At 39.1% G+C, this 23,335-nt stretch overlaps 1 protein-coding gene and 1 long non-coding RNA gene across 10 annotated transcripts in view; one reads left to right on the top strand and one right to left on the bottom strand.

Annotated features, from left to right (window-relative positions):
* The window catches only part of LOC147601993 (uncharacterized), a 35,199-nt gene extending 14,915 nt beyond the window's left edge, over positions 1 to 20,284 (bottom strand). For 2 of the 8 annotated variants that reach the window (XR_015258550.1, XR_015258546.1), the window contains exons 1-5: positions 19,749 to 20,112; positions 18,709 to 18,799; positions 12,038 to 12,128; positions 11,465 to 11,583; positions 8,220 to 8,346 (exon numbers count right to left, since the gene is read on the bottom strand). This is a non-coding gene — a long non-coding RNA (uncharacterized LOC147601993). Of the gene's footprint in view, positions 1 to 8,219; positions 8,347 to 10,924; positions 10,989 to 11,464; positions 11,584 to 12,037; positions 12,129 to 18,708; positions 18,800 to 19,748; positions 20,113 to 20,138 lie in introns of those variants that run through there. The other 6 variants (XR_015258553.1, XR_015258548.1, XR_015258555.1 and 3 more) reach the window with 6 other exon arrangements.
* A 63-nt stretch (positions 20,285 to 20,347) lies between these two features.
* Positions 20,348 to 23,335, top strand: part of MDFIC (MyoD family inhibitor domain containing) — a 51,672-nt gene continuing 48,684 nt past the window's right edge. The window contains exons 1-2 of one of the 2 annotated variants that reach the window (XM_086747603.1): positions 20,348 to 20,479; positions 22,540 to 22,695. In XM_086747603.1, the coding sequence (XP_086603729.1) occupies positions 22,605 to 22,695 (91 nt within the window). In that variant the 5' untranslated portion in view covers positions 20,348 to 20,479; positions 22,540 to 22,604. Of the gene's footprint in view, positions 20,480 to 22,539; positions 22,696 to 23,335 lie in introns of those variants that run through there. The other variant, XM_086747610.1, reaches the window with a different exon arrangement.

Here is a 23,335-nt window from a genome sequence, read left to right as displayed (position 1 = left end):
GAAGCCTAGAGAATGGAATACAGGGATAATTATCAAGAATGGTAGAAAAGACAGCCCCAACAAATAATGTCAGGAAAATTAGGAGGTCTCAAAATAAAGGAATTGACCTTGTAGTGGATAAATAATGACAAACAGTGGGACAAAGGTTGTGCTTTTATTTTGAGAAATGAGACAAAGGAGCTGACAATACTCACAGATAAATAGAAGCATAACATCCACAGCAACCCCAACTGTCAGAGGTCATTCTGGAGTCACATTTTACAAGTCACAGGTTTCAAGCTTTCTTTGGTAATATTTCAGCAAATAAAACAAAACTGAACTTCCAAGATTTCTCACTAACCATAGCAGCTATTCATCATTCTAAATCTCTACCGGCATTTTCAGAGCTTTTCTGTCACAGCCACTGGAGTGGCAGGAAATTCCTGTACGGAGCTTGTCTTTTCACCCAGCAGTTCCAATTACTTCGGTCCTTGACTGCTGCTTTGACAGCATCACTTCTGAGCCATCCAGCAGTGTGATAAAAATTAGGAAACAACAAAAACAATGCGTGGCTTTTGAATAGGCTATTTCTTAAAAAGTGTTTGAATATATGTCAGTTAATTACCATGCTCTGTGGTCATAAACCAGAGCAGATTTCACCATTTGTATTTCTTTCATCTGTAGTCAAGCGTTTCTTCTCTGAGACCTGTCACAATAACTGATAGTTTCGTCGTGTCTTCATTGTGAGCCAGAGTTGGGTTTTTTAACTATTATTGGAATTATCCTATACTTTATAATGAGTATAAATGGATTTTTTTTTTTTAAATAACCATGTATGGTCAGAAATTCATTGAGGTTTTCATAGACAGTAGTCTTGCATTTTAAACATGAAAAACTTGAGGTATATGTATAGAACTATTTTAATGTATTAAAAATCTGAAGTAGAAAATAGTGTAATTTTCATCAGAAAATACTGTTTCTGTTTCACCACACACTTGCCACTAATTAATAGTCTGTGGTTTTAGTATAGTCACAGCCTTGCTATTTGAAACAATTCCTTGGGAACATTTTTTGTAATAATAAAATTTATTTACATATTTGTGTCCACTGAGCTTGTAAAGACCAATTTCTAGGAGTCTGAATAAAACCATGACAGTCCTGCTGAATTCTGTGAAGCCTTAAGACTGAGTTTCCCTTTGTTACAAATCAAAATGTGTCAGAAATCTACTGACTCAGAATAAAATTGCAGGTTACAATTTCACCCTTGGGCTTAATCAAACATGTGGTGTAATATCAAATTTATTGTGTACTTTTGCTTTGAGCTTTGCTGACATTTCAATGCCATCAGCTGTAGAAATGTCGAAAAATGTGATTGTCTTTTTCTGCATTTGGATACAGTGCCATAGTTCACCTTGGCTTTAACAAGTTTCATGATATTGTCCATATTTTAAGCTGATAGAGGCCATTTTAAATATCATATTTGTGTATATAAAGAATCTCATATCACTAAGGTTATTATAATGAAAAACTACTGTACTACTTTTCACATGCTACTACGTTGTTGATTTTCAAGTCCATGGTTCTTGATTACCATATTTATGAATGCAAAGATTATGTGATTGAATATGATAAATATATGAATAATTTATTGGCTATGTTTTTCCTTTCAGGTATTCATAATTGTTACATTTTAGACCCCAAAGCACATTTTTACCTTAAGCAAACAAAGAAATAAACCTGTAAGAAACGTACGCATTCAGTATCTTATTGCAGATACATTTTGTTGTTCAAGCAGATAAAAAGCTTTCAAGTGGCTAGACACATGCATTATGTCCATGCATGTGTATAATGTATATATATTTTTTTAGTGTATATGCACATAAAAACACAAAACATAAAGTAGAGGTTCAAAATCTTATTTGCTTTCTGTATTAGTTATGTTGTGAAAAATACTGTTCATCTCTATTTGGAATTAGTGTTGAGTTTTCTGTTATTAATTTCTTATTTTATTCAGGCATCTCAATTTTGTGAAGAAGTCTTAATAGTGCTTAGAAAAAAAAAATCTTTCTTGCATTTGATACAAAAATAGAAAGTAATTCTTACTCAACAGCACCTTTTCTTCAAGAATCTAAAAGCAGCTCATATATGTTGGAAATGAATGTTTGCACACACTAGTGAAATAAGTGTTATTCCTGTATTTTAAAAACACAAAAGGTGAGACACAGGATGACTATATGGTTAGATCTACAGATCTAGGTGCCTAACTGCATCTCTGTGTTGAAAGCTCTCTCAACTCTCATCCTCACATACAGAGGTTGTGGCAACAGCAGCTCTCCTACGTATGGCAAACCCTGCTCGTCCCAGCTGCCACTGGAACAGGCGACACAGGGATGGCAACTCCATACATTGGCGGTGTCTCTTGAGACCCTTTGTCATGAAACCATTCCCTCACCTGCCATCTAGTTAGGACGGTGCTTACACTCTTTTTAATAGAAGTTTCCACCAGCTAAGGCACCTAGGCATCCATTTTCAAGTACATCCAGACATGCTTGTCTCAATACTGCTGACTTAGTGGACACACACGTGCTGCAATATTGTAACTGAAGATATGTGTTCAAGCACAGCGTTGATATAGAACTGATGCAAAATCTGCTTAAGCTTGCACAAGATCTTATGCCATAACTGACAAAACGCAGCTCTCCTGAAATTCAATGCTAAAACTTTAAAGCTGCATTTTCTTTGTGTTTTGTTGCTGATGCCCTTTAGGAAATTCTTTATTTTCTGTCTGTAACTATGAAGTCCATATGAAATGCTACTTATTCAGTGCCATGTGAATATCAGTGATTACCTTTTAACATAAGTGCAACTCAAAAGATTATTACACTCTGATTAGTACTTGTTATTATTGTCTGTTTCTAGGCTTCTGTTTTTCTGTAGACCCTCATCTGCTGCCTACAGAGAATGCTGGATAGCATATGAAACAGAAATGAGCTTTAAGTGACATTCACACCTCCTAATCTGAGCTATTTGCAATTATTTTATAATCTTACAAGAGAAGAATTAACAGCTGATTGAGACTACAAATGCTGCAGGTAACAGCCACAAGGATAAGTCACGGAGAGCCTACTGTTGCAGGTCTGACTGGGATCCCTCAAATCATAAGCCATACGTTAAACACACTCCACAACAGCCTAAATTCTGAACTATTCTTTGGCAGTCCTCCTAAATACTGTGAATTTGTAGCAGTGAGTATTGAAAGCCATCACATTATCCAAATCTCTGAGTTCAAATTTTGTCTTGCCTATTAGCTGAATAAAATTTACCACCCTGTCAGGTACTGACCATACTGTAGCATCACTTAATTTTCTTTAACTATTCTGTATAAAAATCAGTCAACATCTCTGTCTCATTTAATATTATTTTTGCCAGTGTTATCCCAATTTTCTTACTAATTAGTGCTGCCTGTTGTATTTGGTTTAATATTTGGGGCTTCATAAGAAAGCTTATAATAATAGAATGGCCATGATGTACTTAATTAATTTTAAAATCACTGCCAAAAAAACAAAGCCAAAAATACAATTAATTTTGAAAAGGGGAACTACATCAGAATGAAGAAATTTCTTAAAGAAAAAAATTGGAAAGGTTATCCAAAAGGGAAAAATACGAATTAAGGAAAATATTGCAAAAGATATACCAAGAGAATTTTTTTTTTCCAAACACATGAAGAACAAGATACTTAGAAGAAGGGAACAAGAGTTTGTAGAGACATTAGATAATCAAGGTATGCAAAAAAAAAATTATGTTTAGGGAAGATAAAGCTGACACTACAAGCATTTTTCTGTATATGTGTTAGCTGTGGAGAAACTTGGATCCCATGTCAGAAGCCCTTGAAAAACAGGCTCATATCAAAGCATGTTTCAACAAAAGAATTCATGGAAAGAACTTACAAAATTAAAAGATAACTTAGCACGTATGAAATCAAGAACTTTAGTGTAATTTAGGTATGAGGATGCCAAATTATTTACTACAGCATGTAATCTTTTGCTTTAAACTGCTTTGATACTTAAGGAATGAAGGGTGCACATGTGATGCTGATTTAAAAAAAAAACTTACAAGGAAGATCAAAGAAAATACTTGTTCCCATCTGAACGGAGCAAATATGAACAAAATAGAAGAACAGAATTAGTAGATGTGAATAAATATGATATATGGTGTGAGGGGAAGCTGTGTGGCTTTTGTAAAGCAAAGTTAAATCTAAAAAATTGTGCATAGCTCACTGGAGGAGTCAGCAATCACACAGACAAAAGCAATCCAGCTGCCAAAGTCATCTTGCAATTCCAAAAAGCTTTTTACAGCGTTCCTTGTCAAGGGCCCGTAAAACAGACTACACTGCCATTGAGTAAGAGAGAATGTTTTTGAATGGATGAATAACTGCTCAAAATGAAGAAAAAAAATAAATTTATATGGTCAGTTTTCTCAGTTGAGAAGGAGAAACTAGAAGGCTACTCTAGCAGAGATCTACAAAATTGTGTGCTAGACCTCTGCTCTTCAATATAGTAGAAAATGAGGTGGCATAGTGGGTGGAAAGTGAGATGATAAAGTTTGCTGGTATTACAAAGTCATTCAGGACAAGAAGGATGAAGACTAACTGAGAAGAGTTGGATAACATAATACTTGGTAACAAAAAAGCAAGTGAAATGAAATGTAAATAAATGTTAAGTGATGTCCATGGGGAAAAATAACCTCAGCTTTAATTATATACAAATCTAACTTAACGTGCACAAGCTGTCACTCAGGAATGAGATCTTCAAGTTATAAATAGGGAATAATTGCAGAGAAAACAGTGCTATGAAAATGTCACCTCAAAACAGAAAATACCATTTCACCTCTCTTTAACTTCACAGTGTGCCCTCATCTTGAACACTATATATACTTTTGGTTCACTCTTATCCCCTCCCTCCCTAAGTCAGAAAGATGCAGAGAAGATAACAAGGATGAGCAGAAGTATGAAACAGTTTCAACATTATTTTTATTAAACATCTTAAGATTCTTCAGGCCCCCCCCAAAAAAATAAGGCAAGTGAAGAGGGATGTAACAGCAGTTTATAAAATCATCAAGGTTATAGAGGAGTTAAAAAGGGAAGGATTGTGCACTGTCTCTTCTAGAGGGAAAAAGTAGCTATCAGATGAACTTAGAATATGGCAAGTTCAAAACAAAAAAAAAACCCTTCACATAATTAAGTTACTACAGGACCTTTGTGGTGTTAAAAGCTGATAGAAGCTTGAAAAAGAATTGGTAAAAAAAATCCACGAACTACTCAAAAAGGCTACCGAGTAAGAAGAATAATCTAGTTTAGCTAGTTCTGAACTGCAAATATGTGTGGTCTGGAAAAGTAGACTCAAGACATAGAATTGTTCTTGCATAGGCATCTGCTGCTCGCTAATGTTAGAGAGAAGATAATGAGCTACTTTGAACTTGATCTTACCTAGCACAGATATGAGTGGCCTATGATGTCCTCTACTTATTTTTTATATTTCATTAAACAAACATTCCTTTTATTATATATCCCTATAAACAGAAGGGACTGAGGGAACTGGCGGATGAAGTTGCCAAGCCACTGGCTATCGTATTTGAGAAGTCGTGGCAGTCTGGTGAGGTCCCCAGTGACTGGAAGAGAGGGAACATAACCTCAATTTTTAAAAAGGGGAATAAGGAAGACCCGGATAACTACAGGCCGGTCAGCCTCACCTCTGAGCCTGGCAAGGTCATGGAGCAGATTCTCCTGGAAACCATGCTAAGGCACATGGAGAGCAAGGAGGTGGTTGGTGACAGCCAACATGGCTTCACCAAGGGCAGATCGTGCCTGACCAATTTGGTGGCCTTCTATGACGGGGTGACGGCATCGGTGGACAAGGGACGAGCAATTGACATCATCTACCTGGACTTGTGCAAAGCTTTTGACACTGTCCCGCATGACATCCTTCTCTCTAAACTAGAGAGGCGTGGGTTTGATGGATGGACCACTCGGTGGATAAGGAGTTGGCTAAATGGCCGCACTCAGAGAGTGGTGGTCAACGGCTCAATGTCCATGTGGAGACCGGTCACGAGTGGCGTCCCTCAGGGGTCTGTGCTGGGCCCGGCCCTGTTCAACATCTTTGTTGGCGACATGGACTGTGGGATAGAGTGCACCCTCAGCAAGTTTGCCGACGACACCAAATTGTGTGGTGCCGTTGACACACTGGAAGGGAGGGATGCCATCCAGAAGGACCTTGACAGGCTGGAGAGGTGGGCCCGTGCCAACCTCATGAAGTTCAACCAGGCCAAGTGCAAGGTCCTGCACCTGGGTCATGGCAATCCCAGGCACAAATACAGGCTGGGCGGGGAATGGATTGAGAGCAGCCCTGAGGAGAAGGACTTGGGAGTGCTGGTGGATGAGAAGCTTAACACGAGCAGGCAATGCACCCTTGCAGCCCAGAAGGCCAACTGCATCCTGGACTGCATCAAGAGGAGCGTGGCCAGCAGGTCAAGGGAGGTGATTCTCCCCCTCTACTCTGCCCTGGTGAGACCCCACCTGGAGTACTGTGTCCAGTTCTGGAGTCCCCAACATAAGAAGGACATGGAGCAGTTGGAGAAGGTCCAGAGGAGGGCCACGAAGATGATAAAAGGGCTGGAGCACCTCTCTTATGAGGACAGGCTGAGAGAGCTGGGGCTGTTCAGCCTGGAGAAGAGGAGGCTCCGGGGAGACCTGATAGCGGTCTTCCAGTACTTCAAGGGGGCCTACAAGAAAGATGGGGAGAGGCTGTTTAGTAGGGCCTGTTGCAATAGGATGAGAGGTAATGGTTTTAAAATAGAGGGGGGTAGAGTTAGATTAGAAATTAGGAAAAAATTTTTTACGATGCGAGTTATAGAACACTGGAACAGGTTGCCCAGAAAGGTGGTGGAGGCCCCATCCCTGGAAATGTTCAAGGCCAGGCTGGATGAGCTTCTGAGCAACCTGATCTATTTGGGGATGTCCCTGCTCCTTGCAGGGGGGTTGGACTAGATGACCTTTGAAGGTCCCTTCCAACCCTAACCATACTATGACTACTATGATTAATTCTGCTTCATGCTGTATTTGGTACAGTTTTCTTTGTAGACAAGTTTATTTAAGTGTCAGTAGGGCCTCTTGTGTCAGGACTAGGGGTAACAGTTTCAAAATAGAGGGAGGTAGATTTAGATTAGATATTGGGAACATTTTTTTTTACAATGAGGGTTGTAGAACCCTCTTGCCATTCAGGAACAGGCAACCTGGCACAGGTTACCCAGAGAGGTGGTGGATGCTCCATCCCTGGAAATGTTCAAGGCCAGGTTGGATGAGGCTCTGAGCAATCTGATCTAGTGGGGGATGTCCCTACTCCTTGCGGGGGGGGTTGGACTACATGACCTTTGAAGGTCCTTTCCAACCCTAACCATTCTATGATTCTATGACATTAAGTTATTAAGAGATGCAAATGTACTTCAATTTTCATGCTAAGGCTGAAGCACAAGACATTGCTACATGAAAAAATAGTGACATTTTCGTTTTGAGAGATGCATTGTAAAAATATTATATTACTATTAATAATTACCTTTTTCTGTGCTAAGTTCTTGCTTAAGACTGCTCACATTTGAGGAAGCAGGGATTTCTAAGCCTTTTTTTTTTTGTTTCAAGGACCCCACTAGCCTCACAAATTAAAATTCAATAATCAAGTGGAACATGATATATGGGTTGCACCTATGTAGCCAAGCTAATCATCCTCTGTTTTCCTTGAGGGTCAGGTTTGTCTGATTATCAGCTCTGCACATACACTAAGCTCCAGCCCCAGCTACAAGTATTTTTGGCAGAGAAGCCCAGGCGTCAATGAGAGTTTATGCAAAGCTCAACACCTGACCTGCTGTAAGGACATGGAAACAGTCTGCCCCAGCTTGGGCTGAGGGCCACAGAGCATTTCCCGCTGTGGATAGAAAAGAGAAGACCTGAGACCCCTTCCTTTCTGCCCTGCTATGTTCTCTGAGGAGGGACAGAGCAAGGAGGTCACAGTCAACAGAGCCAACCAGGCACTCTCTCCTGAACAGCGTGCTAGCAGCACCATCACTGCCCTTTGCACTTGATCTGTTTCCCAGCACATTTCATATTTCACATGGCACGCAAATGAATTAATATTCACAGTGTTCCTACACAGCAACTAAATGTTGCCCTTAAATAAAAAAACCCCACCAACTTGTCAGAAGACAGGAGCCAGGCAATGACAGGAAGGCTTCTGAAATTACCCTGCTGCTGGGCTCAGAATTCAGGAACTCTTTTCATTCCTGGTATTGCGTTGAGGTTGTCTTGCTCTTTGATGTAGCCTAGAAAATGAAATGAGCTATTAAAATCTGGATACATTTCCTCACTAAATTAGAAACATTTACAAGCCTGGCATTGCACATAAAACTTTGACAGCATTTCTCGTGATAAAACCAGAACTAGATTTATTTTCTTGTACGTTCTGGATTGTGTGACCTGTGGTCTCTCTTTCTCTATTTGGCCTGTGGTTTACTTTGTTACATAATCGTTACGTCTACTTAAAGGTCAGCCAAAGTAAAATTATATTTTGCTGGAGGTGAGACGTAAACAAATGTTTGATCTTGCCCAGCCATTGTTCTTAGGCCTTCTGCAGAGCTGGGTTACAATGTGCCACTATTCATAAAAGGAGATTATATTTTAGAATCTGTATTGTATTATTCATAAATATTTCAAGCTACCTGCAAACCTAGGTTAAGAGCTATCATGTCTCAGGAAGTTAAAAAGGCAGTTATTGTGCATTCATTGCATTTCGTACAATAAAACCATGTTTGTGTGCAACTGGACATATGTAGTTGAAGAAGTCCCTGCTCCTTGTAGGGAGGCTGGACTAGATGACCTTTAAAGGTCCCTTCCCTAACCATTCTATATGAATATTTATTTATAATGCCCATTTTCATCATTGCTTCCCCATCTTAGCTTGAAAGTAACCAACTAAACTAAGAAAAGAAAGCAAGGAATTCTTACAAATCTCGTTGCTCTATATCTAAACTCCAAATATAAATTATTGAATACTTTGTTTTAAGAACTTAAGAATTTGCTCACTGCATTTCTACTTTAAACAGATGCTGTAGATACAGATGTAGTCTTTTTGCATTTACATACAGCTGGTGTTATTAAGAATATCCACATGAGAAAAGGTTACAAAGATGATCCCTGTAAGAAGGTGAATCAGATAGCATATATTGTAATATAGAGTATTTCTTGCTGTAGCTGACTGACACGTTTAGAAAAGCGGATACTTTGATGAGCAGATCAACCGCATGATATTCTCCCAGCATCTTCTCCAGAGCCTCAAAGCAAACTAACATAAGGATGCAACGTATGTGTCAAGAGAAATAAACACACATTAAACCAGACATTAATTTTCCTCAAACTAAGCTTTGAAAGCCTATGTGACAAAATATGGGGAAAAGGTAGATATGCCAACTTTACAGCAACAGTCACATTTCAGATAAAGAAAAGCTTTTATATGAAGTTCTATCCACAGTCCCTAGCATAAAATATTAATAGTTCCAGCTATACTACTTTATAACTGAGGAGGGAGTGTTCCTAGGGGAGAATCGTTTGATTTAAAAAATCTTGCTATTCAACAAATACAGAGTGTTTGTAATTAAAAATGTTTATCTGTTGGCTAATATGTAAGAACATTGGTGCTAAATGTTTGATAATTTTATTCAGGTGTGCAATCAGAGTTAACATAAAGCAGCCTCATATAAAATTGTGAAGACTACTGTGGAGCTTATATACTGAGGCTTTAAATTACTTTATTTTTAATAACTTGGTTAACCTAAAATTATCTTCCTGTTTTTTTGTGTAAGGAGAACTCTAGTTAAATGTTGTGTTCGTTTGTCCTCTTTTCTTAAAACAGCCTGGGAGGCACTGAACAGCATTGTACTTCCCCTCTCTATATGCTGGAGGTCAGGGATTTTTGCTTCCCACAGGGAACCTCTGCTTCACTCTGCCTCACCCCCCTCCAACGTCCAGAAGAGGTGGCAGGCCGCTTTTGACAATGTGAACTTTGCTACGTCCAATATGAAAAGGGAGCTGGTTGTGGTCAGATGTGGGCAGCAAGCTGTCATTTAGAAAAGAGTTCCCAACTAATGGATAAAGTATTTTTAAGCATGCTGGAACGGTTCCACAGCCAAGCTGTTACAAATGAATAGGTCTTTTGTTGTGAGCCTTGATCTCTTCCCTCCTTCCTCCCTTTCGCCCTCCCTCCCCTCTTTGTCAGAATGAGTCAATATCTTTCTAATTGGGTGTCCTTTCTGGACTTTTTTTTCCAGGTTTTAGGCATTAAGAAACTTCAAATTCTTAAACACATAGCCCTGGTGCTCAGAAACCATTTTTTCCTTTAACAGACTTAGTGCTTCAAGAGGTATTCATTTCAGAAGGCTCAACAGTATTGTTATGGTTTCTTTGCTGCACACAGAAAACGTAAAAGGAACTCAGTTATACTTCAGTGAAACAGCATTATCATCCCAAGAATGAACAAACTGATTTGTTATGTCCTTAATGAGAAGCCAGTCAACTTCTAAATAGTGTTGTGGAATTGTTCTGAAACTGTGGCCCACTATGCTGTCAGAGATAACTACCCTGCTATCTCGGTGGTAGCTCTTATTTTGTCATCACATCCTTTCTGACTGCCTGAGGGAAGCGAAACTGGGTAAAGCCATCTCTGTCAACAATGCCACAGGTGAGATAGGCCAAACTTGACGCTGATAGTCGGCAAGACTGAAAATCTGGTAATGGAGCCTCCTGACACAGAACTGTGGAAGATGACTAACAGGTGTATTTGCTGATTTCCCAAATTCTTGTCTTGAGATTTGAAACAAATAATTACTGCTCGGAATTCATTGGTACCTGCCATCCCATGATCTCAGGCAAATATACCCTTCCTAGGAAGCAAATACTGCCATGCTTATTCCTAGATAGTAAAAAGAAGGCATGCAAAGATTAAGTGTTTTGCTTGTAGATGCAGTGAAAGTTTGTGGCAGATTTTAGAAAACAGTTGAGGTTTTCTGCATTTGAAGAAAAAAAAACCACAACAATGGTAGATGCAGAAGAAATTGTGTGTTTATAGAAACACAGCTGGGACTCAGAATTAGACGCACTGAGACCCTATTCATTTTGAGGCTTGAGTGATTTTTAGAGAAAAAAAATGTAATCTCTCACCACATTAGAGTGAGATTTTATATATTTCTTTGTAAAGAACAGAATGTAATGATTGAACAGTAACAACCATTGAAGCATTGGGACAGTCTCTTGTATGGACAAAGCCTGATGTCTGAGGTAAAGAAAAAGCAACTCTTTGCAAACTAGTATAAAATCTCACCATGTGTAGACATGAAGGAATTATTTCACACTTTTACTACTGACTTCTTGCACTTTTCCCTGAAATACCTGGTGTTGTCTGCTCTCTAAGACAGACTGCTCTGGGAGTCTCCAGAGTGACTCAACACGGCAGCTCCTCAGTTCTGCCCTCTCACCGTGTGAGACCATGTTATAGAGTCATAGAGTATCTGTGAGGAAAGCAGAGTGAAAATCAGTGCCTCCCTGCAACGCTGTGTTCCTCTGTCTTCCTACCTCCTTCCTCTCTCCCTTCTGAAATTACCTAGGGAGAAGAAACTAGACATTGAAATTAGACATGTAGCAACCGTAAATAAAAGTACTCATATATTTTGCTGTGCAGTAACAGTCCATCTCCAGTCCTTGCTGGATGCTGTTAAAAAAGATGCTGTTAAAAAAGACTATTAGGTATGTTCAGAAATTTGGATTTTGTGCCTTTTATCTTTGAATCATTCCTAGTGGATATGAAGTGAGGAAGTCAGAAAACAGAAGACAGAAAACTGTTGCGGCAAATCAGGCCTTCTTTTATTTTTCTCCATAACAGTCAGTGAGAAGGGCAAACATATTCTATTTCTTTTTGGACTAGCAGTTAAGGAAGTGCCAGCTTGCCACTGCAAGCAGTGTTACCTGCCTTCTGTGGTGTCTACTTGGACAGACTCTCCAAACCTGCTTGTGTGATTTTCCAGCATCTTCTTTCCACCTTCCTTCTTCATTTCCACTAAATGAAAAGAGGATTGAATTTTATAGAGCTTTAGCCTGATACATATGAGTTCAGAGGAACAGGATGAAGGAGAATGATGATCAGAAATGTCACCGGGTGTGTACAGATTGGTTGCCCCAGTTCTGGAAGTCACCAGATTACAGCCTAACGTTCTTGGGTTTAGTAGTTCAGCTGCAGAAGACATTACCTCATTTTTACATGAGCACCAGTAACGCCTTCTTTGTAAAAAAAAATAAAATAACCAAACATTGCTATTTTGTGTATAGCAGACTACTGTATGGGATCTGTGAATGATTTGAGTCTCTTGGTATTCACTGTCTAAATAAATATGGAGTGGTATCCCTGCATTGGCCTTTTACTTGTGACTCACGGCATTAACTAAAAACAAAGATCAAAAAAATCCCCCAAACCCTCAACTCCAACTTCCTCTCCAAGCTCTTATGAGGGTTTTCCACCAGAACCTCCCTTCTCCTAATTCCGTAGTGGCCTCTTCCTAAGGCGTCATTCCTTACTTCATTTATATTTTTGGAGGTATAAATGAAACAGGCCTGTTCCCATGAGACCGGAGAATTGCAGCCGCTTTGGACTTGTTTCCAACATGTGCTAACAGGCCAGTTTGGCAGATGATAATTGTTACTCATTTACAGTAGCAATACAAAAGCGAGTCATAAATCCTAACTCAAATAACGTATGTTCACGCTCCAGTCTCAGCCCTCCATTTCTACACAGGTAACTCCCTCATGCAATTATTTGTACTCAGTCCTGCTCTTAGGGAGAGGAATATATTCTTTCTGAATTCTATCTATTCTTTACCTATACCTGCCCTTCATGGGACACAAGTAGGGGTTCTCGACTGAACTTACATCACAGAATTTCAAACATTCATTTACCTAGAAAAAAATCTGTCTTCTTAATATTGTTTGTTAAATGTGCTTCTCTTACTGCCTGATGGGGAAAATGTTCATGTCGCTGGAATATTCCAGCAATAAATAGCTCTTGTGAATATCGAATGTCTTGGCTCCACTTCAGCATTTAATCACCTTCAAAAGCTATGAATTGCTTCATATACTCCTCCACTATGAACATTGTCTCTTAATCAAACTGGATTAATAAGTTTAAGAGACATTACCAACTTATGTGTGAATTTTGGTAGGTCATGAGAATAATGAGCCAGATGTACAGGAGGTGTAAAGAACAACGTAAGTTGCAAGTCCACAACTTAACACTTATACAACATGCAGAGAGTAGAAATACATGATATTAGCAAAGAAAGCTACCAAGAGGTTCATGGTCATTTACACCTGACATAATATATTTACTTACATTCAACATGACAATGTTTACATTTCTTGACCCTAATGGGGTCAAAGACATGCTTAGACCTGTTGACAGGGGTACTTTTCAGTACTGCCTGATACTCAGTACTGCCTGTATTTTCACTTGCAAAGGGTTTTGTATCCCGAACCAGAGCCAAAGGTTTGCTCCAGAAACCCTTCACATATTGATTTCACAGTACTGTGAAGGAGATTGCTTAAATGGTTTCATTATTGCCATTTTTGAAGTTTAAATTTACATATCAATTACTGTATATACATTATTTAACCATAAAGAAGATACGTGCTTATTCTAGGTGCTGCAAGCATTCTTGACAATAGTTGACCATAAACATCTACTGTACACACACCTTACCACTTTTCATTAACTGTATTAAAAATGAGAGTTTTTAACTGCTTGCTTGTCCCAAAGTCCTAAAAATCAACTATGTGGGCTATCACAAAGTACAACATAAGCAAACTCCATCTGTGCACGGCAGCAAGGAGAGTGTGTGTGTGTTTTGTGTTTTGAATCATAAAGTTGTAATGAAAATATTTTATAGTAAGATCCTCTCAGTATAACACTGACTTGGTACAGTAGTGTATGTGTTCACAGCTGGAAATGAAAAAGCTAGGGTGTAGCTTGTGGTTTGCAAAGATAAGTCAGATGTCATAAACTGAGCAAATTTTAATCTTCTGATTTTGCACACAGTATAGCACAGCTGACAATAGTACAACTTTTCCAGTGTTAATAGAGCCATGTCCCCTTTAATTGATTTAGTTATATTATCAATCTCCCAAATTGTACATGGCATGCAGAAAACTGATTCCTTCCCAACAGTGATATTTTATGAGATTGCCTGTGGATTTATAAATAGCCAGAATGTTTTAAAACTAAACCAAAATCCAAAGACCAAAAGGAAGACTTAAGTAGAAAGAACCTACTCATAAATTAATGAAATCAAACATTCTTCATAGATTAAAAATAAATTGTAGTATTGATGAATGTAGTAAGCAGCACAATTCCATCCCATTGCTACCATATTACTGTCACTTCAACCTGAACTTGCAATTTTCACAAGTTTCAGCATTTATCTTTGGAACTGTCACCTGTCATGCTTAATGAAACTAAGTGACAATTGTATTTCTTTTAGTACATTAATATAATTAGGGTTTTTTAAAACCCACTTCAGGGTTAAAATAAATCATAGAACTTCATTAACTATTGCAAGATAAGAAATCCAACTTGTAGCTTTTTTTCTAAAGTACTGTAGGTTTGCCTTACTCTTACTTTGTCTCCTTTAATAAATATTGATTAGGATTAAACACTTTATAATATATCTTTTTCCATTCATGAGTTCTAGGCATCCACCTTCACAAATGAGGATAAATGATAATCTCATGGTCTACCGTAGCATATCCTTTACGCATGCACTTTGTGAGTGTAGTTAACTAGAAATGTCTAGACAGATACTTAGACAAACATTAATGTATATGTACAGAAATCTGTTGTGTATTTCTAAAACCTTCACTTTATTTTACCAAATTCTCAAATTTTGTATTTCCCTACAAACTGCAGAGCAAATTAATGCAATATTTTAGAGTGCTGTATCCATGGGTCAAGATTGCGATTCTGTTTGCATCAATGTGAGGCCAAAGTCACCCCACTGTTCCCAAGTTCACTCATTTATGTTGAGAAAATGAGATCAAATATCTTCTGCTTTATTTTAAAAAGTATTAAACTGTCTCCTTTGTCATGGGAGCTTGTTGGTGCTATTCACCACTTCTCATTCCATAACAGATCTCACAAAGGGGAAGAATTTAAAGTGTGACAAGGTATTAGAAGCTGTGGATATCACAAGACAGAGTTATTTTTTGATATTATAAAGGAAAAAATAGCATGGCTTTGTGTTTCTGCTTACCCTCATTTTTTGTCTTTTGCAGTTACAGTTTTACAAACAGAAAATTCAATGGCTGGTAACTTATATGTTTCTGAAGATTTAGGGTTTATGTACTGACTTCACATACGGCACCAAGCTTTTACAGCATGACTTGCATAATTTTCACGTTCTCACAAATTAAAGTGGTTTTTTTTTTTTAATTCTTAGCATATTTGATCCCATTACAATGGCAGAACAAAGGAGGTACTTAATTAATATAGACCATGACTGCTCCTTCACATAGATTTCCAGATGTAAATTGTATTTTTTTTCCTAAAGAAAACAAGACCTTGGTGATGTTACGGTGTTTTGAGAGAGCACTTAAATCACCCTTTTCTAAATTTTATATGATTCTTTTTCAGAATTACCCACAAACGGTAATACAAAGAGGTAAGATATAATTCTGGTGAGAAGTATTCATTGTTTTGGAGTGAGAGCATGGGGTGACCATACAAAGAGCACCCCCATTCCCAGCCTCTGAACGGACTGATGTTGAGATTGGAAAAATGGAGCGGGCTGGAACATCTCATGTCCCTGCTGCAAGTGACAAACGCCTGAGAAAAAATGACAGTAGCATTTGTGCTCCTCCCTTAATTATATTTATGGTGTAAACTAATTAAAAGCGTACCTTTAGGGCAAAAGGTATGCTTTTACCCTAAAAACCTAAGGTGTCAAATCTTCTTCAAGGCCATAATAATAGTGTGCTTGAAAGTTTATCTAGACTCTGGAGAGTAATGGATCAAGCTCTGAATTGGTTTACCATTATTACATAAAAAATCCAACTTTTAAAAAATCCATTTTACTAACATAACAAAATTGGGCAAAAATCATGGAACTGGTCAGAGATACAGGACTGCAATACCGGAGACTCTACAGTGAAAGCTCTCATGCCAAAATTGCTTAAATTTTACTTGGTTGTGGTAACAACAATAAAACTTTACTTTTATTATAATAAAGTATATTAAATTGAAAATAAAAATAATTTATTGAGAAAATGTAAAGCTGACTTTGGAAAACCACAGAAAAGTATTTAAATTGTTTTTGTTGATCACTGATTATCAAGGTAATTTACAGCCCGCAGGCATTTATATCTTGAAACAATCTCTGAGAGAAAACAGCATGTTAGGATTATAAAATAATTGAGTACAAACTATCTTACTTTTATTTACAATCATAAAAAAAAAACAAAACACCTCAGTCCTCAAAATAGCTGCTTGTATAAGTTTACAGGAGCCCATTTATAGCTCTTATAGTGTAAAACAATGTTAAATAAAATTATACTCCAACATTGTGACTTTTACATAATTTTCATTAGTACTTTAAAATGTTTGAAATAAACCACAGAAAAAGGAAAAGAGAAATGAAGGAATTTGTACAGTGTAATAGGCTTCCTCACTAAACTAAAATGTAACCATTTCTTCTAAAGGGAACACACTAAAATTCCCGTAATTTTATGTCCACACACACTCTCTCTCTCTCTCTGATATGTGGTAGATATTACACATATTAATGGAAAATATAATTGTGTCTGTCATTCAGAGCGCAGAACTGTATCCCCATACATGAGACCCAAAAGTACCAGCTATAAGGAAGACTCTGAATCTAATTTGTGTTTTCTGATTTTATTAATATTTTAGCTGAGGTATTATTATAGTCATGCATAAATATTTGCTTCTTGTATGGTTGGTAGTTTATACTCTCCATTAATTGCCAAAATGCATTATCTGAATACTTTTTGGAGTTTACGTCTCTGGGGTAATACCAGAACTATAAAATACCTTTCAGTACTGCTTATTAACATAATACAACTGAAAGTATTTTAAAACGAATAGTCGGTATGAACACTACGCAGTCCCTGAAACGGTATAGATAGTGTCCTCTTGTGTCTTTCTAGCTATTCCAACAGTTCTAAAAGGTGAGGAAGGGAACTGGACAAAAGCCAAGTTATCCTTAGCTTTTCTTTTGTTTCTCGGGGAAAATTCCCACTCTGTGAGCATAGACAGAGAATTATATCAGGCCTGGACCCACGATTTGCACTACTTTCACTTAGAAAAGCAAGAAACTGAGGCAGAAGACTATTTTTCCTTTAATTACTTGTTTTAGACAAGTAAGGGTGCCTTTTTGCATATTTACGTGCATGGATTGCCAAGATCCTCAGCTGTCAACAGAAACAGAAAAATAGAAAACAGAAAAACAATAACTTTTTGATCCAAATGAAGTTTTGTAATCATGTTATTTTGTAATTTTATTTTGTAATTTTAGTTCTGTCCAATCTAGAGAATTGTATGTTTCTGACTGGCAAAAAAACCCCCCACTGTTATTTTAGGCAAATATACAAACAAACAAAACCATGATAGCTAAAAATACTAGTAGAACTGACTAAGGTTTGTTTCTGTGGGGTCTTTTTTTGCTCTGACCTGTATTTTACATGTAATATCCAAACGAGCATTTGATGCTAAGACCTTAGTCCAGTCATTTCTATGGATGACAAAATGAAAAAACAAGAGGATAAATCCAGGCAATTAAAGTAAATATTGGTTATAATTATAAGATAGAACAAAGAGAGGAAAAAAAAGACCTAATGAAATATTTTACTCCAAGAAAACTGTAATTCATAGAATTGTTGCAGTACTGGATTTTTTTTTCTCTGTGTTGTAACGATATGGGTGAGAAACGACTGTGCAAGATGGCACAGTTGTGAAAAGCATGAGAAAATAACTTCTGCTTGTATATATAGCAATGACTTTTTATCAAAGGTTTGATTGTGCATTCAGTCTTATGGACTCATAATATGCAAATACATTCTGCTGTTAATATACATTCACAGCATACAGGTTAGTGGCTCCAAAGGAGCTGTTGCGATATATGCTTTGAATATGTATTAGGAATAAGAGACAGTATGTAAGAGCATTCTGTATTATGAAAATATAACACAGAATGCACAATATTTTTAATACTCATTCACAGTGTTCTCTCTGACAGCTCAAAAGGAGCAACTGTACTGTGTATTACAAACTCATATTGAAGATGCACAAAATTAACTAAATTTTTATAGATCTCTGGATGTGATACCATGATCTCACACAGCAATATAACATACAGTCGTCTGTTCTGCTGCATTATTTATTCTATTTGTAAAATATGCTTGTTTTAGTATGTTTCATTTTAATATTTTTGGGAAGAATTGAGTAGGTACTCTTTTCATATGGAAATATTTTTATTTTTGTGTAACTCTAGATATGGTATTTTTGCAAATGTCATTTGATATTGGCAATTAGTTTGATACTGCTGAGAAAAGATAATGTAAATTTCATGAATACTCACAACGGTAAGGAATGTGCACAAAATACTAATGTAGAATGATGCCAGATCCAGCTACTGCTCAGGCTGCAGAAGCAAAAAGAGCCTTGTTAACCTGAAAAGCAACAGAAATATGTGGCTTAGGGTGTTTTTTTCTGCTTGCTATAAATAGAGTCTCTAGGATTATTATGACTAAGTGTTTCAGGTAAATTCATTAAGTTACTATAAATTTACTAAGTCTCTATATAGCTCATGTTATCCTATTCTGTGTTCAGTTAGTCACCCTTTTAAAGCAATATTCCCTTAAACTTCCTGTCCTGTTAACCCAAAAGATGCTGTTGTCCACCATTTGTCTTTGCTGAGATGATGTTTAATGCCAAGATAAGTTCCAAATAATCTTGAATGCATTAACAAATCTGTGCAGAGTTTGACATATTCACTTTTGCTGAATTTCAAGTTTCTTCTGACATCTTAAATAAGTTGTTTTTTTTTTTATCAAGGTGCAATATTAACTGCAAAGAGAAAAGCTGAGCAACTGAAGGGAATATATACAAGTAAATTAACTGTTCCCATCCAGCACACTTAGTTGTAACTGAATACTGAATATTTCTTCTTGAGCTATTTGTAGGAATGTAATGAATGACTAGTTGACATTTTGTTGTGATGAAACGTCATTTTGCATGCCTCAATATATGATCTGTTACTTTTTCATTTGAGATCTATTACCTGCTTGAGCGAGCTACTCGCTTGATCTATAAGGAAGAGCTGAAACTATCATAAACCATGCCATGTGATCTGTTTTGCCCTAAGTAGAATAAAGCTTGTAGAGCTGAATTCATCTTCATGCAACTCCTTGGACATCACTGGAGTCACATCAGAAATAATTCATTTGAGAATATTTTATTATGTTTTACTTCATAATTTATCAATTTTAATGAAATTTTTTGCCATCTGTGCTGGAAAATATTTTACAGAAACAAAATCTTTCTTACACTAAAAAATTAAATGGAGAAAAATATATTTTCATACTTTAAATTCATGTTTACACTGAGTTTAATTCTTACTTGGCAGCTTTACACACCACAAAGCAGTCATTAAGCCTCATATTCCCTTTCTCCCCACTGTGGAATCCATCCTGTGGCAGAAAAACATCAAACCTGGACAAGAATCTCATACAGCAGAAAGAGTTCTTGCTCCCAGGGTAATGTACAGCATGACTGGAGCCACTTGCTTCTCTAAAAGAGAATGCACTTCTTTATTCCATTTCCGGTTATGGGAAGAGTTACATCTGCATGTCTCTAATTTCATTTTAGGCATCCTACTGTTCATTTGTTTTCATGTTTGTGCTCTACGGAGGTGGATTTCCTTGGACCAGAAGGGTTTGGTGACTCTGTTAGGACCAGCTGCTGTCTAAGCAATATCAATGTAAGATACTCATCCACTCATTTACTTACTTTAAACTCTATGTAGGCTGCTACACAGCTCAGCCGTGGCAGGTTAAGTTCATCCCATCATCTTTTTTAAGAAGATAAATCGAATGCCATGGAGTTCACCGTATGGGTTTCACAGATAAGGTTAAACTCCTCCCCTCGAACACCAACCCTGGGTGGTGTCTGCTCTTCATAGACATTTATTATCCAATTAAATATTTTGAAGGCAGGGTGTGGTTGGCTAAATTATTGCTCCTCCCACTGCTCTCTGCTATGTTTCCAGTTTCAGAGGGAAAAACACAAGCTTGTATGTTGAGTATGAGTCATAACCTCTCTTCTGCTACTGACTCACTTGGGAGTTTGAGGTAAGTCAGTCTACCTTATGTCTCAATCGCTCTGCCCCCAGGACAGCAAGGAAAGAGGAAACTACGGAAAAGTTATGCAATGTTTTCAGAGATGAAAAGTGTAGATATTGAGATCAATATTATTATTATTATGTAGTACGATAATAATTTTGTGTGCCCAAAATTGATTTTTTTTTTTACATAGCTTCCACCCCACATGAAATGTTTGGTTTTTTTTTTCCATTTTGTAATGAAAAAGTGTAAAGACAGATTATGTTCTACCAAAGGACATCTTAGGTTACTTAAATACTTTAAAATGTATTTCCCAAGGGAAACTATATGCACCTTTCATCACACTGTTCTCTTTTACACCAATAATGAACAATATAAAGCTATACAGTGGTGCAAAATTATTGATGACTTCTGAAATAAGAGGAGGCCCTGAAGCATGTGGAGTCTCACACAGAACTGGCTCCTACTCAGGTGTTTACACCCTGGCCTGGTTGGTGTGTAAGCATTGCAGGGAAATGCTAAACTTTAAGAAGTGAACTTTTAATACCTGACCATATTCCTTAGCACTTATGATACCAAAATAAACATCCATCAGTTGTAGTCTCTTACATTAGGGTGTTGATAGTCTGTAATGTGGCTATTTTGTCTTCCTACTTCTGTTTCCCCCAAAATACCTGGCTGTACACTGTAATGAGACATACTAGTGAAGTTTATTTACTAAACTGTAATAAAAAAGTCTAAGGAAATTAGAGTTTAAACATGGGCACACTTTGATAGAGAAAGGTGATATAGTGTGCCAGTGTCAGCAAAGTAAAGCGCGTAGCTTATGGACGCCAGCACACACCTGAGCCGTAACCGCAGTACTCCATGGTGCGGGCAGGGACAGAGGCTGACCATCATATCGAGCTGTGCCATGGGAAAGAAATGTATTTCCTATATCGAGAAGGCACAGGTAACACCGCTTGGTAGGGGACAGCGGAGGAAACAGTTTGCTCTCTAGGGTTTAATTTTGAAAAATGCTTGTTCCAGCCTTTGAATATTTTTGTATACGTGCTTGAAAGTCCTTTTGAAAAGAGACCTATCTTTACGTTACTAGTTGAGGTAGACGAGCGGGTTGAGTTGGGTTGGGGTTGGGTTGGGTTGGAACTGGTCCCCAGGAGGGGTTGGAAAGGCCAGGGGGGGCCGCCGGGGCGGCCTTCGCCCTGCCGCGCGCCTGCCTGCCCGCTCCTCGGGCGCAACTGGTGGGAGGGGAGCAACCGCCGCAGCGCGCGGCTCCATCGGTAAAACGGCCTCTGCACCGCTGCCAAGTGCGGCGGCTGCAAACCCTGTTCAGGCGTGAAAGCCTCCCTTTCCATTCCCCCCCCCCCACCCCCCCCCGCGCGCCCCTTCTTCCCTGTTTCTTCTTCACGGCCTGCGGAGGGGAGTTTCCGTGGCTGGGGGCGGGGGGCAGCGAGGCGCCCCACCACTCGGCCCCGGCCCTGCGTACCCCAGCCGGCAGGCCCGTGGCTGGCGGGCGGCGGGACCTGCACAACCGCCGCCCGCCGGAGCGGGGTGTTTCATTGTCCGGAAATGATGGAGAAGGAGTGACGGTGGCGGCAGTGGGGGGGACAGCGGCTGTGAGTGCCAGGCTGTGCGCGCCCCTGCCCAGGGGGAGAAGGCCCGCGGGCGCGGGGTGGGCGGCCGCGGGGCGGCGGCGCGGAGGTTCCCGCGGCCGAGGCGCGGGGGCGGGCCGCGTGCCGCCGGCGGAGCGGGAGGAAATGCGGAGGTAGGGCGCGCCGCGCTGCCCGCCGGCTCCGCCGCGGCGGACGGGGCTCCCCTCGGCCCCTGTTCCCCCCCACCCTGAACACCCCCCGCGCCCGCCCGGCCGAGGGCCCGCGGCCGCCCCCGCCCCGCGGCCGCCGCCCCCCGGCCCCGCGGGTGCTCGCCGTGGGGGGTGGGCGGCGCGCCCGCTGCCGCGCCGCCAAGTTGCCGGCGCTGCAGTGCTGTCCCTGCTCAGTCCCGCGCCCCCGAGCCGTGAGTTTTCTGCATAAAATACGTTAACGAGCCCTTTCATTTGCTTGTTCCTTCAGGGTCGCGTGTTAGTTTTGTTGGAGGGGGGTGCAGGCTCCTTGTTGCTCGGTGATAGAGCTGGCAGATGTCCCAAGCGAGAGAACCTCTTCCTCCGGGGCCTGAAGGGCCAGAGCAAGCTCCAACTGAAAACAGCTCTTTGATCTCTCTCCCTCGAGGTAAGTTGCTTTAAAGTTTCTCTGTAATCGTCGCGCCTTTTATTTGAATGATATATTTACTGATTTGTTTTGTGGGTTTTAACCCTTCTTCTCTTTCTCCTCCACCCCGACTTCCCCTCTTTGGTGTAACTCTAGCAGTTTCACCTCTTTATTGTTTTAATCAGAAATTCCTATGTCGAAAATGCAAAAAAAAAAAAAATGCACTGATGTCAGCAGCGGTTCTCAAGTACTTGAAGAACTGCAGTCATTCAGAGGCAGATGCTGCCCCTTAAAAATCACTTTCTTGTTTCTCGGCTTTGTGTTTCTGTTTAGAAGCTCTTTCCTGTAAAGCTGTCCTTCCAGATCTTGCAGTAAATTGATGAAGGTTGATCCAAGAGCAGGAGTGTTGTTCAGGTTGGAGGTCACTTTGCTGATTTTTTTCTTAGATTACTCTGTGATGCTGCAGCTAAAACCAGTTTCTAAGAGTATTCACTTGTATTGAGAGTATTAACTCGTATCAGCTGTTCTGAAGTGGTTGTTTAAAAGTACATTCATCTTCAAGAGAAATTATTTAAGTTATGTCTTGCTTGCATTTGCACAAAATACATTGACATTCTGATCACCTTCATGTACAGAAGTTTGACAAGGTGTATTGCAGGTT

This window comes from Chlamydotis macqueenii, chromosome 1 (assembly GCF_036417535.1).
Source record: "Chlamydotis macqueenii isolate bChlMac1 chromosome 1, bChlMac1.mat, whole genome shotgun sequence".
NCBI lineage: Eukaryota > Metazoa > Chordata > Aves > Otidiformes > Otididae > Chlamydotis > Chlamydotis macqueenii.
This window is presented reverse-complemented; position numbering and strand designations above follow the sequence as displayed.